Source organism: Phyllostomus discolor, chromosome 1 (genome assembly GCF_004126475.2).
Source record: "Phyllostomus discolor isolate MPI-MPIP mPhyDis1 chromosome 1, mPhyDis1.pri.v3, whole genome shotgun sequence".
Taxonomy (NCBI): Eukaryota; Metazoa; Chordata; class Mammalia; order Chiroptera; family Phyllostomidae; genus Phyllostomus; species Phyllostomus discolor.
The window spans coordinates 70417459-70435228 of record NC_040903.2 but is presented as its reverse complement, the minus strand read 5'-3'; the positions used below and the strand labels follow the sequence as shown (position 1 = coordinate 70435228).

The 17770-nt window shown below is 46.3% G+C and overlaps 1 protein-coding gene across 3 annotated transcripts in view; it reads right to left on the bottom strand.

The window, feature by feature from the left end:
- Positions 1 to 483: 483 nt before the first annotated feature.
- GATA3 (GATA binding protein 3) overlaps positions 484 to 17770 on the bottom strand; it is a 28951-nt gene continuing 11664 nt past the window's right edge. For 2 of the 3 annotated variants that reach the window (XM_036024585.1, XM_028506506.2), the window contains exons 3-6: positions 16115 to 16651; positions 10839 to 10984; positions 6490 to 6615; positions 484 to 2520 (exon numbers count right to left, since the gene is read on the bottom strand). In XM_036024585.1, the coding sequence (XP_035880478.1) occupies positions 2236 to 2520; positions 6490 to 6615; positions 10839 to 10984; positions 16115 to 16651 (1094 nt within the window). In that variant the 3' untranslated portion in view covers positions 484 to 2235. The remainder of the gene's footprint in view (positions 2521 to 6489; positions 6616 to 10838; positions 10985 to 16114; positions 16652 to 17770) is intronic. The other variant, XM_028506507.2, reaches the window with a different exon arrangement.

Genomic DNA, 17770 nt, shown 5'->3' with positions numbered 1-17770 from the left:
CAGAGTTTGGGATTTTTCTATGTGTGCCCCCCAGCCCACCTACTCCCACCCTAAGAATGTCAAGAATTTGAACTCCCTGTTCTTAAGGTGAAAGGGCATTAATTAACTCAGATCTATTCATGAAGAGGCAAGGTGGTGAGTCCTGATACACTGGAACCATACCTTAAAACCTCTCAAGTTTGCCAGGCTGGTGTGGCTCAGTGGATTGAGTGCCAGCCTGTGAACCAAAGGGTTGCCGGTTCAATTCCCAGTCAGGGTACATGCCTGGGTTGCATGCTGGGTCCCCAGTCGGGGGCATGTGACAAGCAACCACACATTGATGTTTCTCTACCTTTCTCCCTCCCTTCCCCTCTCTAGGGAGGGAAAAACCTCCCAAGTTTAAAATGGCAATATGTGGTGATTTACTTTGGTGCCTTGAAAGTAAATGAAAACATCAGAATTGTAGATCATTAATTAGGACCCAGTAAGACCTCCGTTTGCATCTCAGTGATTCTCGACTCCTTTATTTCAACATTTAGCTTTAGGTTTAAAATATTTGCTAAGAAAGCAGAAAGGTGATTAACAGAGATTTTTAAATGTGTGCCATAGTTACACATTCAGTCAACAGAGGAAAAGGAAACTATACAGTGTAAGTTACAAAACGGTTATTCTGTGTTTCGCGAACATTCCAATAAACTCTCCATGATGGCATTATTCGACAGTAGGAAAGCAAAAACAGAAATGAACTCAAGAGCCAGCCCAGCTCCTTGACATCTTGCAGAGAACCTTGAGGAATCCCTCAGCTGCAGTCCACCTGGGCATCTCGGAGAGGACATCTTCCCACTTCTCCTGCGAGCTCGTTTACTCGAGGTGAGGAAGCTGCAGCTCACTAAGGGACCACAGAAGTAACTCCTGCCCCAGAATAAACTCCTCCGGGCTACAGACAGGGCTCCGAAGAGGCCCAGTTTCCCGAAGCAATAAGTGTGGACGATCTGGAGTTTGCATGTTTGGGCGTTGTTTCTTGTTAAACTCCTTTTTCTTAAATTAGCTAGAGCTACCAGGTTCTAGAAGAGCATGGCCACCACTTTGATACGATGTTACTGGGGTTTTTTTTTAATATTTTCACTTTATTATTATTTGATATTATTATTCCAACAGATTAAAGGCAGTGATCACTAACACAGAACACAACAGAGCTAACAATCAGCCAGGCTGCTCCCAGGACCAGGTCTGTCCGGCCTAAGGCGCTGACATGCACGTGGTAGCTCATACACTGCTACCCTCATAGCACAGACTGCGGGAGGAGTGAGACGACAGATGCTGCTGTACCCTTAGAAGCTATTTAATAAATATCATCAGAAAGCAAAAAGGAAAAGAAGCCCTCTGGAGCACAATCACCTTAGGTCAACTGAATGTCATCTAGTTTATTTAACCAAAAATTGAGAGAGAAGGAAAATATTAAACAAAAAAAGCAGAGCTTAACACTAGCAGTAAATAAATTTGTACAACGATTCAGTCTGTATAATATGATGAAATAAATCTACATCTTTTCTTATTTTGGTGCTTTGAATTATACATACAAACAAACAATTACAGGGACTTGATCACGCAGCATGTAGGCCTGGAAAAGGCTATCTGAAACCCTCGATGGCAAAATGTGAGTGTTAACACCGATTGCCCAAACTCGTAGAATTTCCTAAGCAGAGGCCCACAGCTTTGAACAAATGATTCGCCTACAACTTTTTTTTTGTTCTTTTTTCTTTTTTTTTCTCTTTTTTTAATGCATCAAACACCTGTGGCCAGTGAAAGGCAGTTTGTCCATTTGAACATCAGACCTAGTTTCTTCTTAATCTCCATCCTTGATTTCCCCCATCTTCCTTAAAATTCTCGGCATCCTGTATGCCTTCCTTACAGCTACCCAGATGCAATCAAGTCTTCTTCAAATGTACAGTATTTCTTACAATATAAGTTATATGTAATGTTCAGCAATTTTTTTTCACAGCACTAGAGAGACCCTGTTAAATAGGGAATATGAGTCTGAATGGCTTATTCACAAATGGGATCCAGATTCAGTGATTGGGAATGCAGACACCACAGTGAGCTCCTCGGCAAAAGTAGCAAACATCATTTTGCCTTCTGCCTTCAAAAACCAGATATCCATCAGTTCTCGATTTCATGATATGCTCCTGCAAAAATGCACGTAGAAGGGGCCGGAGGGACTCTCGCCTGGAGACCTTTATGCATCGAGCAGAGATTCTAACCCATGGCGGTGACCATACTAGACGGGTGGTGAGGTCCAAAGGAGAGGCTGGATGGTGGGTGCATCGGCGTCGGAGTGGTCAGCATGTGGCTGGAGTGGCTGAACGGTGAAATGTGGCTGAGGGAGGACATGTGTCTGGAGAGGGCAGCAGGATTGAAGGAGCTGCTCTTGGGGAAGTCCTCCAGGGTGTCATGTACCTTTTTGCATTTTTTGGATTTGCTAGACATTTTTCGGTTTCTGGTCTGGATGCCTTCCTTCTTCATAGTCAGGGGTCTGTTAATCTAAACAAAGATCAATTTTTTTTTTTACTTTTTTGCTGGCTCCGAAATGGTGCAGGCTTCCACACCCCAACATGGGTTCCTCTGACTGCCCCAGCCAGGGAGTTGCTTTCAGGGGACCCCTTCCTCCCACCCCTTCCTGCCTCCTTCCCGGGGACCCCAAGTCCCGCAAGCTAGATCTGTGGCAGAGCTCTGACTGTCAGCCTCTGTCAGGTTCAGAAACTGAGAGACCACAGGAAAGGTGTTCCAAGCAGAGGTTATTATGTTCATCCGCATCAGTCGTTCGGGGAGAAATCTGCCTCAGGGAACCCTGTGTTCCAAGGACCATATCCTAGAGACCCACCCAATATGATCGTACATCCCTAAAATACAGTAACTTGTCTTACTGCACTAGAATCAATCTCCTTAGAATATTTCCTGAGAATGGAAGTAATTAAGGAATCTTCCAGGGGAAATAACATTTTGTCTACTCGTCTGAAGTCATGTCAGGACTTGAAAAGCACTGCCAAAGCAACCTATCTCAAGTGTTTAAGTCCCTATCTGCCTTGAGAAACTAGGACTGCACCCTGATTCAAAGGAAACTGAGGCTGCGTCTGTTCTACCTGGCCTTTTCACAATGAGAGGTACTGTCCAATCTTCCTCAGGAATTTGTATGTTCTGAGGTCATATTTTAGTAAAATGTGTGTTTGCAAAAGGTCGCCTCTTGCCCATGTCACAGCAACTGCAATGATTGAAAATTACAATTTCTACCTAGTCTGACTAACCGCTTAAAACTAGACACACAGCTAAACCACCAACCAACAAGTATTTAATAACCACTTAAGGGGGTGCAAAGTACTGTACTAGCATGAAAGTAATCTCATCTTAAAAATCAAAGACCAGGAATGAACTAAAGAGACAGAGGCAAGAGCCTACTTGAAAAATCCCAAGTCTTCAGCCTCTGAGGCAGCATACCACACCTCTCTTCTTTGTAAGACTCGTTTGCTGTGTTTTCAAAATACATTTGCTTTGGAGGGTGAGATGAATCCAAAGAGGGGACATAACAAAGTCACAGAGACCAATCTCTACCAGGAGTCAGCATCCTATTAACAGCAATAGCAGTCATCTGTCCCACTAATAAACCATGTATCTGGCCATGTTTCCAGAGAAATATGCCAAAGCAACTCAAGGAGCAAATGTCAGGGTCTAGGTCATTCTTGACTCCTTGTGGGAAAAATGTCCTCTTCCTCCATGGCCTTCAAGGGTGGAAAAAAAGAAGGTTCAATTGATTCCAGGGTCTACCTGTGTGCTCCAAAAGCGAGCAAACGGCAGTTAAGGAAGAAAGAACTCCAGCAGCAAAGAGGGACAAGTTGCCGGCCATACTTCTGGGAGCAACAAGCACACAGCTTCCTGGGGCTGAGCTGAGAGAAGTCCCCGAGGAGGGAGACAGAACTCACCCTGAGCTTTCCCCCTTGTGCCAGGAAAGAAGTGTGAGTGATAGCAGAGGGGCTAAAAGGTCATTGCCAAAAGAACGTCTCTGGGTTCCTTCTTCAAAGTTATAATCAAGGTGAAGGTGCTGCCTACATAGGTGATAGGAATCTACTGTCACATCAAATCTTCCCCCAGATAATGTCTAGACACACAACTCTTTACCAGGGTATCTAGATACACACAAGCAGGTATCTAAATATAATATCTAGTTACACAGATAGCCACACAAACCCAGATAACTAGTCCCAACGCCACCTAGATACACTGATACTGAGATAGGTAGTTATCTAAACACCCAGATAAGCAGAAAGCAACTAACTTATGGCATACATACACAGGTATCTTGATGGGCAGAACCAAACAACATGAAGAGAACGTTAATAGATTATTATCTCTTATTGTTAAATACACACAAATAGCCTTTTTTTGGTGAATTCTTACTAAACCAGAGAAGACAGAATAGCCACTTTGCTGATGAGTAAGTTTCTCTCCCACTGGAGCCCAGCCACGAAGTCGGAGCTAATGAAGAACAGGGGAGAATGAGCAGGGAGGAGGGTTCCTGGACCTCTCTGTGATTTGATGAGAAATTCCTATTCTCCAGAAATATTTTTCTTAGCCTGGACACAACTGAGATCCTATCTCATGGTGGCTAAGGAATCAAAGAAATTTATGGCTTGTTAATTTCCCATAACTCCCATACTTTTATGGAAATGGGAAAGCATATATGACCACACACAGTCCATTGCTTTCAATCGAACTCAGGCACATCCTAAACGGAGAAAGCATGCACTTTCCGCTGGTCCCTGTCAGTCCCGATGCCTCACAGGAAGCTGATACTCTGAATCGGTCCTGCCTCTCCCACTTCACCAGCACGTTCCTTCGTACAAATGCTTGCTCCTGTCAGACATAATTCTTGAAGTAAACTGGAAATAAAAATAATTTCTCCCCTGTCTACCTCATGAGACTACTCGAGATTCCATTATGCTCAGGTAATGAGCATGATGGACACGCTCATTAAGAGAACACGAGAACATAAGAACATGAAAGTTCTTTGAGAACATGAAAACATAGAAGAACATGAGAATGTAAGAACATGAAATTTCTTTGAAAACCATAAATTACAACTCTAAAATAATTTTATAGGCTATGCCAATGACTAGGTAGCTCATAAACTCTAATGCCCCAAATCTTCCAGATTTCAATCACAAATCTGCTTATCTCCACTGTGATGAGCAAGTGAATTCCCCCAACTAAGAACAGGACTTGAGCTTCAATGCTGATGAATGCAGACAGACCACAGTCCGGGGATCTGAGAGTGAAGAACCAACTGTAGGAAGGATTCTAGCTCCATCAGTGCTGGCCCCGCTGGGGCACCGTGTCAAGACGGGGTCCACTGAAGGCAGGGAGGTGAGTTTTGCAGGTTCCCCGGGAATCTCATCAACTTATTCCCAAAAGGTAGAAAAGGACAAGGGTGCTGGGGTTACCCTGAGAAGTTCCCCTGTGACTCAAAAAATTTAACCAGAAATGCTTCCTCCCCAATTCCCAGGTATTCCTAGGTAAGAAGAGGTGACTGCCAGAATGGCCTCGAGCAAAAAGCTCTCCGCCTTTTCCCCGTTCAGCCCCAGACTTTGCCAAAGTCAAACTGGCCAAGGGATTTTAGGAATATCCGGCAAAGCCAAAGAAGAGCATGAGAGCAAGAGGGAAAGGAAAATGCTGTCTTTGGGGCCCAGGCAAACTGCAGGCCTCATGAGGTCAAGGTCTGTCAGCCAGAGCTGTCTGGGAAAAACATTTTTAAGGTGACGACACTATAACATGCGAGGTCCCCAAATTAAAAGCTTAGAAATGACACCTAAACCCAGGTGATGGACAGGCAATTATCATTCTGCTAATATGATACATAGAAGAAATAAAGGCAGAGTCTCTTATCCCCAGTAACCTCTCAGACATTTTCTTTCATAGCTTCTATACAGAGAATCCAATCAAAATTCACAGCACAGGGTAAGCCAAGACTTTTGCCCCTCAGTAGGTGAATCTCATCCTTTTTGCTCAGGAATTCATGTGCCATGCATTACAATTCTAATTACTTTTCTCTTTTGCTCTCTTCCTCTTTTGTGCCATAAGCATAAACCACAAGGAAACATAAAAACAAAAATGGTGACTGTTTTTTGTTGTTTTCCAAGGGGAAGACTTTTTCGCTTTAAAACCCAGACCAGTCCCACCACCCGTGCTGGACTGCTGCATCACAAACGGTGTTTTCCCGTGTTCTCCGCGCCTACTAGGAGGGCTGCGTTGTCCCGTCATTAAACCGTCCACTCTCAGCAAGGCCACGCTGTACAAAGCAGTTCCCTGCCCTGGGCCCTGCTGCACTGATTATTATCTGGCCTGTTGTTTGGCCCAAAGAATGGCAATGCAGGTTGAGAAGGGGGACCTGGGAAGGGCGAGACTGTGCACTGGGCCTTGTCAGCAAGGGAGATGGCTGTGGCTGGTCCCCATGACACTTACATTGTGCAGCTTGTAGTAGAGCCCGCAGGCATTGCAGACAGGATCCCCATTGGCATTCCTTCTCCAGAGAGTGGTAGTGGTGGTTTGACAGTTTGCACAGGACGTTCCTGCCCTTCTGGCTGCCGACTGGGGAGTGGGGAGAGGGGAGGGGAGAAAATCAAAACAAATGTAAAATGTGTTTTCAGAACTACAGAGACAGACTTAAAAAAATTATCATTGAAATCAAAACTAGCAGGTGGCCCACATGAAAGTAAGGAAGATCCCCAAAAGCAGCCTCGAGAAGAAAAATGTAGCCAATCCATCGGCAGACGAATGTGTCAGCCTGCAGCCAAGCGGTCAGAATTTAGCCCCCTGTGCTCCTACGCAGAATGTGGGAGGACCAGAAGAACAACACCCCCTGAGTTAATTTAGCCCCTATTCCCATCCCACAAAATCCATCAGATGGTTAATTTTTATGGGTGCAATTTTGAATTAAGCAGACTAGTTTGGGTACCAGGCTTTCAGTAGCCTTACTCGCCAGGCCCACAAGAGCTTTTCAAGGGCAACTGCTCTGATACCACTTCTCAGCAAGGTTCCTGGCCATCACAGTTACTAACAGAAAAGTAGGAGCAATCCTCAAAGCGTCAAAAGCACTTTATAGACCCCAAATAAAGAAATGCTGGCTTATAAAGAGAACAGAGTGCTAAGAGAGTGAGAGAGGCTGCACATGTGTGAGGTCTGTACTCATGGGTGTGTAATTTAGGAAGCAACAGGCAGGACATCTGAAGTGAACAGGACCTCAGCAAGTCTGCCACAGTCCGAAACGTACACGGCCCACGCTTTCAGACTTGGTTGCCTTTAGACTTTGTCACTCACGGTGACAGCCATCCTCAGTCTCTTTAGGTGGCTTTTAGTTAATGAGACAAACTATAAAGAAGAAGGAATTTAGGTTGTCAACAGGAACACGGCCCCTCCCCTTGCCCTCATCTCATTCCACCTTCTGGAAATTAGGTATTTTCTATTTGCTGTTCACAGAGCACAATAGTGCCAGGTCAAATGTCAGTCTCAACTTGAATTTTAATTATTTGATTGTGCCCCTGCCTTAATTTCTTTTGAAAGGGAAATTCGTCTTTCACTTTTTTGACACACATTTATATGGGGATTATTCTCTATATCTACCCTGGGAAAAAAATGATAAACTCAAAAACTTTTGGAAAAAAATAGGTCACCTCTAGCATCCATCTCTTACCTCCTCAGCCCCACCCCCAACAACATAAAAAGAATACTTTAACTACAAAATTACTCCTGCACCTGAAGTCAGAAAAATTACCAAAGGCAAGAGGAAGAAAAAGAATTCAGCTAGCTTGATCAGAAAAACTTCTGGCATGGTTATAAATGCATGGGAAAAAAAGGACAGGAATTTCCATCAATATTTTATCAAGCAAAACGTTGGGCCAAAGATCCGAAGCTGCCAAGTATGGAAAATTCAGTGGCAATTCTGAACTAACCAGACTGATTCCTTTCCTTTCAAAGCCACTAAATTGTTCCACAGATACATTCCTCTGTCCTACAGGTTTAAATGGTAGAGCCCCCTTTTTCTGTAGTAGTAATTCTTTATTTTCTGTATTCTAAGGAACTGGGAGTTAAAAACAGCCCTTATCTACCATAATCAAAAGGATTCTACTTTTTGTCTGTCTGTTCTAATTCAATACAGTCCAAGAGTGCTGCCTCCAACCCCACCTGCCTAAATTATGAAATGTGATAATTTAAGACTTAAATAACTGTTTCTTCTGTACTCTTGGAAAGAAAATAATACATTAAATCAGTGCTTAATGATTTTGACAATTATGTTATTATGTGATTATTATTATCTTCCTGTACTTTTTTTTCCTTTAAAAGAAATACCCGGATATAGTAGACTAATATCTACTCAGGCACCGGATTTCCCAGCCCAACAATTTGGAATGTGTCACACAGGCACATGAGGCCAGCCGGTAAAATTAAAGCTCCAAATGATGAGGTTCACAGTGCATCCTTTGCAGTATAGTGACAGTTTCATAAATAGGAGCAGACTCAGAATACATCTCCGGTCTACAGACTTTATGCGAATTTATACAGAACCTTTCAAAGCATACTGTTTGGTTCACCAGCTGGATACAAAATACATTAATTAAGCAAGCTGCTCAGCTGGTTGTTAAACCTAGGAAAATCCCGGAGACACTGAGGAAAGAATTCTATGGCCCTTGCCCTCAGTCTTTTCTCCTATTTCCTGTGTGAGTTTACTCAGTGTTAGATATGCATCTGACAGGGCAGCTAGCTACATGTTGGGCTGGGTGGTCGTCAGTGAATCTGCAAATGCACAGAAAGGAAAATAACAAACCACAGAGACAAAGTTGGGATGGAGGGACAGAAAATATACGAAAAAAGAAAAAGAAAGGTTCTAGGTAGTCAGAAGTCAAATGCATTAAAGGGCTTAAAAAAATCCTGAATGTGCTCTGAGCGTCTCTCAGAACGGAGCATATAAATTCTATGGAACTAAAAATATAAAACCACCCAGAAGAGATGACTAAGACAGAAAAGACAGCTGAAAATGTGACAGCCAATGAACTCTAGAATTCAACGTAATTGTTACTCAGAATCTAGAGGTTGTTTATGAAAGGTGAATGAAGACAAAATTATATAAAATGCAAGTAGAGTCTCCTATGCAATCTGCCCAGGCAGAAGAAACCCCAAGAAAATGTCAAAGGCACTCTTGCTCATCAATCAGCCCATACTCTGAGACTTTACTTCCTCTTTTTCCTTCTTTACTTTTACCTTAAAAAAATCTATATAATAGTACCGTAACTTATTTTTAACAAAAAGGTTTTTGTTGTTAGGTTTTTCTTTTTTTCTCTTTTCCTTTTTTTTTTTTTTTTTTTTTTTTACGAAGGCCAGGTTTTGAGTGATTCAGAACATTCTTTTGCGGTGTGATCATATTCATTCTGTGCTAACACCTCCAGCCATATTTTTTTTCAAACATGTCTTGCTCTGATCCGTTCAAACATCTTGACGTTTAGGTTAGGGAAGCTGAGTTGTTGTTTATGAGTTATCTCCAGTGCTCAGATATCCGGCAGCTTTTTCCTAGGAAGTTAGCTTTGCACAGAGAGAAAGAAAAAAAAACCCAAAGTACATGGGGACTGGGAGATTGAGAAGGTTGGAGAAAGGGGCAAAGATCAGAAAGAATAAAGCCTAGAGACCAAGGATTGCCAAAAATTAGTCACATGGGCACTTCCATCCCTAGAAAGTGTTTCCTTCTTCTAAAGAGGATGTGAAAGGTCTTGAGTTGCACTAAAATCTGATGGGGGAAACACATAATTCTTTAAAAAGAACAGAAAGATTTGGATTCCCCCTTCCCTTAGAATTTGATGGATACTTCCTCACCAATCAATCTGCATGGGGAAGACCCCCTCCTCCCCTCCCTACCTGGTGAGTGTCATCACCACAAAAAGCATTTTGATCTCTTGACTGCGGTTAGAGTTATTTGCCAAGTCTGCCTTTATTTGCTTGTGATATTGTGATATGCACTTGTTATTCAAGCTGGCCCAAGGTCCCGAAGTTGACAAACGAACTTCTGCTAGTTTTCCTAATAAACACTTGGCAGTACCAGGTTTTCTCAAGTATTTATAAGGGTCAAGAAGTTTAAGAAAGAAAAAAGAGGGAGGAAAAAACTAGCACCCTAGCAACAGCAGTTCAAAGGGGTTCTAAGACCAAATGCTGGGTGACACCAACAGGCAGGCCACGAATTACACAGTTTTTCCCACAGGAGTTACCTGTGGGAAGACTCCACCTTACTTGTGAAAGACTCCACCGAGTTCAACGCCTGCATCTTGTGAAACCCTGTTAACTGGCGACATCGATCTGAAGTCACTGGCGCAGAGACTCATCCAGCACTGAGGCTGCGATCACTCCCCGGAACCCCTCTTACACCACTTCAGGACCAAGTTCTAAGGGGGTGCCTGGGACATTCCATCCATACTAAGTTTCTCTGTCTGTCAAACAGTGATTATCAAGGCATCTCAGATCGGTGGTTCTGGTCCTGTTAAAGCACTCCTTCTACTAGCAAATAATTTCAGATTTGTAACCAAGAAGTCAGCACCCTTAAAACTTTGGTAAGTGACTTAAGAAACATGGAGAGGAAATAAAGAGAGAGAAAGTGTCTCTGCATGTCTACTTTGGAAACAGAAAAGGAGAAAAAAATACTATCCCTAGCAAGCTGACATGCTTTTGAGCTGTCCTGCTAATTTCCTGCAGAAAGCCCTCCTTCCCGGAGAGAGGAAATGAAAAACACCAAATGGTTGGTGCGGGGTCAGTGCTTCCCAAAGACAACTCACCAGCCTTCGCTTGGGTTTAATAAGCGGTCGGTTCTGCCCGTTCATCTTGTGGTAGAGCCCACAGGCATTGCACAGGTAGTGCCCGGTGCCATCTCGTCGCCACAGTGGGGTAGAGGTCGCCCCGCAGTTCACACACTCCCTGCCTTCTGGAAACAAGATCACACATAAGTCACTTATGGAAGGAATAAACCACAGAAAAGATGACAGTGCACGGAATTAGGGGATGACAGTCAAACGGAGAACTTTTTTCTCTCTTCTCCCTCTTTTGGGGAACTTTCCCACACCCATCCTTCTCTGAAGGTGGCTGCCGAGGCGAAAACAGTTATTGGACGGCCAGCCACGGCCTAACCCACACACAGCAGTGGCCACGAATAAATTGCAGCAGACCCTTGTTCTGGGCCTACCCATTGCTGAGGACCAAGGCAAAGTTCAACTTGTAATAGTCCCCTGAGAAAATCCTGAGCCCCAGACATGCAAAGGCAAACATTCCATTCATTTCCCTCAAAGGAAAACAAAGGTGACCCATTCTCATCACTAAGTCTGTCTATACAGATTGATTAAATAATAAAGATTAGGATGGGAAGAAAGGGAAGATGAATCAATGGCAAGATAGATAAACAGATAGTAAACAGATGAATAGATCGATCAATTGGCTGATTGATTTCAGTGGTGAGGGCTTCAGATTTTATTTCCAATAAAACTGTAAATGTTCCTGGCTGGCAACTAATACATGAAGACCCAGCAGGGTCGACTCATTTCCCCATCTTCTTTCCTCTAGAAAAGGCCAAGGTTTTCCATGCCATTGTGACAGGGACCCAAGTGCCTTCTTTAGGCAAGGAACCTGGAGATCTGGAAATGTGGGGGAGGGAAAGGGAAGAAGAGTGGGTTGAGAATGGCAGCGTGAAGGGCACAAGATCAGAAGAACAGGCCAGTTAGGGAAGGGGGTGGGGAGAGCTCTTGGTCGGCTCATTAACCAAAGCCTGCCTGCAGTTGCTCTTTCGACAAAAAAACAAACAAAAATAAACAAAAACCGGCCAGGCAAGGTTAGGGCAGCATTCACTCCAGGGGCAGGAGAGTGAGCCAGGCCCACCACCAGAGGGAAAGGTCCAGAAGGGGATCCCTCAAAATACTATCTTAGGACACAGGGGCAGTTTGCTTACTGACTGCTTTTCAACTTCTGCAGGAGGATGGTTTCTGGATAAGACTGTCCCTCTGTTGGGGGCTGCTCTCCTCACCTGGCTGCCCTAAGATGGGACCCCCGAAGGACCATACCCTCCACAAGGGGAGCCGGGTCCCAACCCTGAAGGAGCAAGTGGCCCCACTAGTTGGACTTCCCAGAGGAAGGGAGAGAAGAACATGGTTTTGTTTTCTTTGGGGTGCTGAGAGGGAGGTTTTGGGGGGTGGTAGGAGAGAAAGATGAGCCCCTACAGGTTATTTTAAGAGATCAATTAGCTAACTCAAAACTACCAGGAAGACAGGCAGGGCTAGGCAAGGAAAACCCAACAGAGCATGGAGAACCTTGACTCCTCACAGGGGGAGCAAGGCTGGCCTGGGAGCTGGGCTCTGTTCTATCTTTGGGGACCCCCAGACCAAGTATGAGGGAATCAGGGAATGGAGAGCTTACACCTGTGACTTATGCTTTTCTCCAGGGCCAAATCTGGAGAAGGAAAAGGACTTTTAGATTAGGAAGAAAAGGAGGTTTTGCCTCCTTTCACTTTGGAGTCCATGATGGTGCTGAGTTGTTTTTGTTCACTTTGTTTAAAAAAAATTTAGAAGTTAAGAGAGATGTTATTATTACTTCTTTTGCTCCAAATTGAAAAGGTTCTTGTTAACCTGCGGTCTACACAGACCCTCCAAGAACCCCGGGGATTATCTACAAAAACGTGGTCCTGATGTGCCAAAACCACTCTCTAGAGACCCAGCTGCTTCCACCAGTCCTCAAAACAGGCTTTGGACTGAACTGTATCCAGACACCTTTCACCGGGGTCCAAGCCCGTGGGCTGTGGCCAGCGGATGTGGGGAAGGCATGGAGGAAGGAGGAAGGGGCACGTAGGCGTAGGTGAGGAGGTGCCAGGGGCTGCCTGAGCCAGGAGGCAGGCAAGTCCCTTCTGGTGACAGGGGTGCCGCCCTGGCCTGGCTGGGCTGCCCATTCCTCAACCTACCAAGACAGGGGCCTCTCAGGTCCCCAGACATTTTGTCCCTTTCCTACTTGGGCACTGGCAGAGCTGCTGCGAGGTTTCTCTGGCTCCCTTCTCACCCCAATAGCGGTGGCTAAGGGCTGGATGCCCTGCTCATGAGCACCTTGGGCTGGGGGGATCTCCCAGGGTGTGAGATTAGTCTGATTTCCTCTCCTTTGTCAAGCAGTGGAGAGGATGACAGCTTCCTTTTCAGAGGGACCTTAAGAACTAGCAACGGCTGCCTCCCCAGCAAGGCTCTGCTCAGTAGAGCAATTTTCTGTCTTGATTCACTCCGCAAGTTTGTGATTACTTTGTGTGGGTTTCACTTATTTTTTTTTTTCTTTTCTCCTTGTTGCCTCCAGTCTGTGACTTCAACAAACAACCAATTTTCCTAATGGAGGCCCTGACCGTCTCCTGCTTTCTTTCCTGTTCCTCACCGGCTGCCTGGTGTGAGCAGCTCGCACAGACACCTCTCTCTTAGGTGACAAGAACCACAAAGCTGCGCGGCCTCTTGACATTCAACAGCCATTTTCAAACACCCCTTCGCCTCCTACTGAAATCCTGAAACGGGGCTGAATGGCAGGGGCAGGGAGCAGTGGCTGGCGGCTGTGAAGAGGAGGGTACAGTGAGATGCCCACAGGAGGGGAGCTCAGAACTGGCCATTTGCAAAAAGGCTTTGTCTTTTGTTTGCAAAGACATATCCTAGGCGCCAGCCCTGGTTAGAAAAGCAATAGGTGCCCTAACCACAGCTCAACCGTTTCTCCAAAATGCGACAACCCTCTCTTCTCTTGTCTCCTCCTTTGGCAAGTGCAAAGAAGAGGTTAAAAAAAAAAGCAACCACTAAAACCAAGAGAATCCCCTCCTCAAGAATTCCCACCACTTCCACCCTCTTTACACAGAAGAGGGTCTAGAAACTTCCTCTCCCTGCTCCCACACTCCCAAAAGTACCAGCGCCCTTGCTGCCCAGGTGTGCTGGCCTTGGTTTTTTTTTTTTTTTTTTTTTTTTTTGACTGTGAGAAAGGAATAAGAGGAGGAAGTAAAAAGCCAAATTTAAATCATCTCATTTCTGCCCCCACCAAAAAAAATAAAATAAAATAAGTATATGGGTACCCTGATTCTGGTTCGGAGAAACCGCAGCATACCCCCCACCCCCCCCCCAAAATTCATGTTCACAGGCTCAAGGAAAGAGATGAGAGAAAGGAAAAGACTGAACGGAGGGCCGAAGGTGTGTGCGTTGGGGGAGGGAGGGAGGGAGATCAAACATGGAAATGAGGGCAGAGAAACCAGAGGCTTTAGGAAAGGTACTCTGCCCCTTCCCCCACACACAACTACCACACCAGCCTCAAATACCACAATCTTCCCCCCAAACTTTTAGCCCTACCAGAAAAGAGAACTTAAAAATAAAATCCCATTGCTACCTCAAAGTACAGAGGTCTGCTTTCTTTGCAATCGGCCCTCAAGCCTGGATCTAATCCCGGGTTTTCTGCTAAATGCTGCACCCCATTTCCATGGAACCCTCCACTCCACGCCACTCCCCCTGCCCCTGAACCGGCAGCCCGGCCACTCTCCGGGGCGCTCTCCCTCTTGCTTTCTCTCTAACTCCACCAGCAGCCTACCTCCCTCTCCCTCTGCCGACTTTCATGTACTGAACATGCAGGTTTGAGTTCTTCTGTCAGCCTAACCGCATCCGGACTCTATTAAAGTTCCTGGCGCGGGATAAACAATGCAACTGTCGCGTGCAGCAGTCTGAAAATAATTGGATTAGCTAAAACATATCAACTAAATAGAGACAGTCCTGCCCAGGCAGTCGGAGTGAATGTCACCCTGGAAAAAAACCCTGAAAACCGATCCCATGGTCACTGGGTGCCCAGAGCCCTCCCTCACAGGTTTTCTAAACAGGGTTTTGCCAGCTCTGTTTCTAGACTGCTCGTCGCGCCCAGAGACGACAAGCGGTCTCTCCTTACTTCTTTGTATATAGAAACTCCATAGACAGAGGACAGAGGCAAGACGGTTGGAAAGGACCAGGGCTGAGTTGCCCACCCTGAAATGGACACGCCCACCCAAGGAGACACACAGTCTCCACCAAATCATCTCTAAAAACATAACTAAATCTCATCTCAAGAGAATCCTGAACTTTCTGATTCAACTGCTTCAGTTAGAAACAAAATTGGTCGTGGGTTACTTCAGTTTTAAAGAAAAAGTACTTTGTGTGGGTTGGTGGGAGGCGTTAATGCAAGTGTCTGCGTCGACAGAATCAATAAAAAAAGCAGTGAGCTGTTAAGGCAGGGTGTGCTTTTTGGAGAGAGGGTGAGCAGAGGAAGCACACACACACCTGGAGATCTTTTGCAGTCCTTCCTACCTCCTCTGGCTTCCGATCAGTAGAGGGCTACGTCCTGAGACACCTCCCTGCCCCTGCCTGGGCTGCAGGTAACTGGCACTGTCTACTTTTGATCTACATGCAGCCATTTCCCTGGGGCAGAGCCTGCCTTGCTGTCCCAGGGGTTACTATGAGAGCCCCCTTTTTCATGCAAAGAATATGTGGGCTGCTTTTGCAGGGTCACACCCACTGGAAAAATATATATACATACTTTATTTATACATGTCTGTATAAAGGGCTGTCCTCTGTTCACTGAATGACCCTGTTTGAGCTGGGCCAAGAGGAACAGTCAAAGGGACTCAGAGGCCAGGAAGGGTCAGAGGAGGAACCTGTGTTTGTTTAGGTTTCAGGAGGTTTCGTTTTAGCATTAAACACTAAAGAGTTATTCCCTCGCCTTCCATTTGGTCTTGGAAACTGAGTGAAGGTTACTGGCAGAACCCAGAAGTCCCCCAGCAGGCAGGGGAGGGTTTGTGTTTGGGTTTGTCTCTTTCCTTCCTGGGCTCATTGGGGGTTTAATTAGATCCCACTGCCCCTCTGCTCTGAAGACTGGAGGAGGAGAGACACACCTCATTCTTTGCGCTGTTAGAATGGGAAGAAATCAAATCTCAGAGGGGTCTGGAACGCACCCAGCAGGGTCAGGCTGGGCTCTCCTTTCCCTACCCTGGACTTAGGAGAAGCAAGAGGCAAAGGAGAAGGGACCCCAGATGCGAGCAGGCTCCTACCTGTGCTGGATCTTGCCTTAGGCCTCGACTTGCACCCGAAGCCGGTGGGAGAGCCTCCCAGCAGGCTGCTGGGGGGGAAGAGTCCGGAGCTGTATTCTGGAACGTAGGGCGGGTAGGTGGTGATGGGGTGGTGTGCCGACGAGGCTGCTCCTCCCAGGGTGGTCATGCTGCCCCGAGAGTGCGACGACTCGAGCTTCATGCTGTCGGGCAGCGGCACCTGGTACTTGATACACTCCTTCTCGTCCTGCCGGCCCGAGCCGGCTGAGCCAGGCGTGGACAGGGACGGGTCCGGGGAGACATCCTTCGGTGGGGTTGGCGGGAAGGTGAAGAGGTGTGGGCTGGAGTGGCCCGCCGACAAAGAGGAGGATGAGGCCGGGGGATAGACCGAGAGGGGCCCTGGGGAGCCGTGGTGGATGGACGTCTTGGAGAAGGGGCTGAGGTTCCAAGGCGAAGCAGTGTGGTGGCCGCCCAGGGCTTTGCCGCCATCCAGCCAGGGAAGGGATCCGTGCAGCAGTGGTGGGCGGCACACCTGGCTCCCTGTGAGAAAGGACAGGAGAGAGACAGGCTGGTGAGAGCAGCTCCAACGCCTGAAGACCACTTGCAGATTCTACGCTTCACCCCAGCTTCCCTGTCGGGAAAACCCCAAACACGGACTGGACCTGGGCGCAGGTCCACTGCCTCCACTCCGAGCAGTGCTTGAGTACCTTGGCCAGCACACACTTCACCCCTCTCTCCCACACAAACATCCCATCAAACCCCACGGAATAAAGGACCTGTGTCTGACACCCGAGAGGTGCTGCGATGGAGTGAAGAAGGGCCCTTTGACTTATTGGCCTCTCCAGATACACTTTCTAAATCTCATCCCCTGAGACCCCTCTCTAGAACCTGACTTGATTTATTGTCTTCCTTCAATGGCCTGGGGTCCCCCATCCTAGACACGATCCCAGCCAACCTGATAAGAGTCGGCTGTGAGTGATGAGGCCTGAAGGGCTGAGCTTGGTCACACAAGCACTGGACAAAATCCACTGGCCTGTAGAGAGGCCAGCAGCAGTGCCCAGCTCTGGGTGCCCAGAGCAGGAAGGAAAGGGCTGGGAAGAGAGGACGGGGGGGGCTTCTTAGGGTTACTTCCATGGAACCTTACTTCAGTGCTTGCTCATAACTGGCAGGGCCTAAAATGGTATTTGCAGGGAAATTGTCAGCAGTCAGGCTGCTGGAGAAAGTTTTCAGGAGTGTACCCTGGGGTGCCTTTCTCACCCTCCCAAATCCTATAGAATAAAATAAATTAAGACCCAGATGTCCTCAAAGTTGTGATTCCATCAGTGTGGTGTTTTTACCCAAGATCCTGACACACAAATTCCAGTTCATGTGTGCTTTCACTCATACACAGTTTGAAGGTTCCCAAACTGTGTATGTATGAAGGCTATAACCCAAACAAGTCCATACACTCTGAGGGGGGGGGGGATTTAAACTGCAAGTTCAAATCCACACACATTGATCTTTTAATCCAGTACCTGCATCAGCTTTTGACGTTCTATTTTAACCATTAAGAACAATACTGAAACTAAAATATTAAGAGAGAGGAAGGGGAGGAGAGAGGAAGGGAAGGAGAATTCTCTGAACATTAAGGGTCAAGATTCAGATTATGCAGGAAGTAGT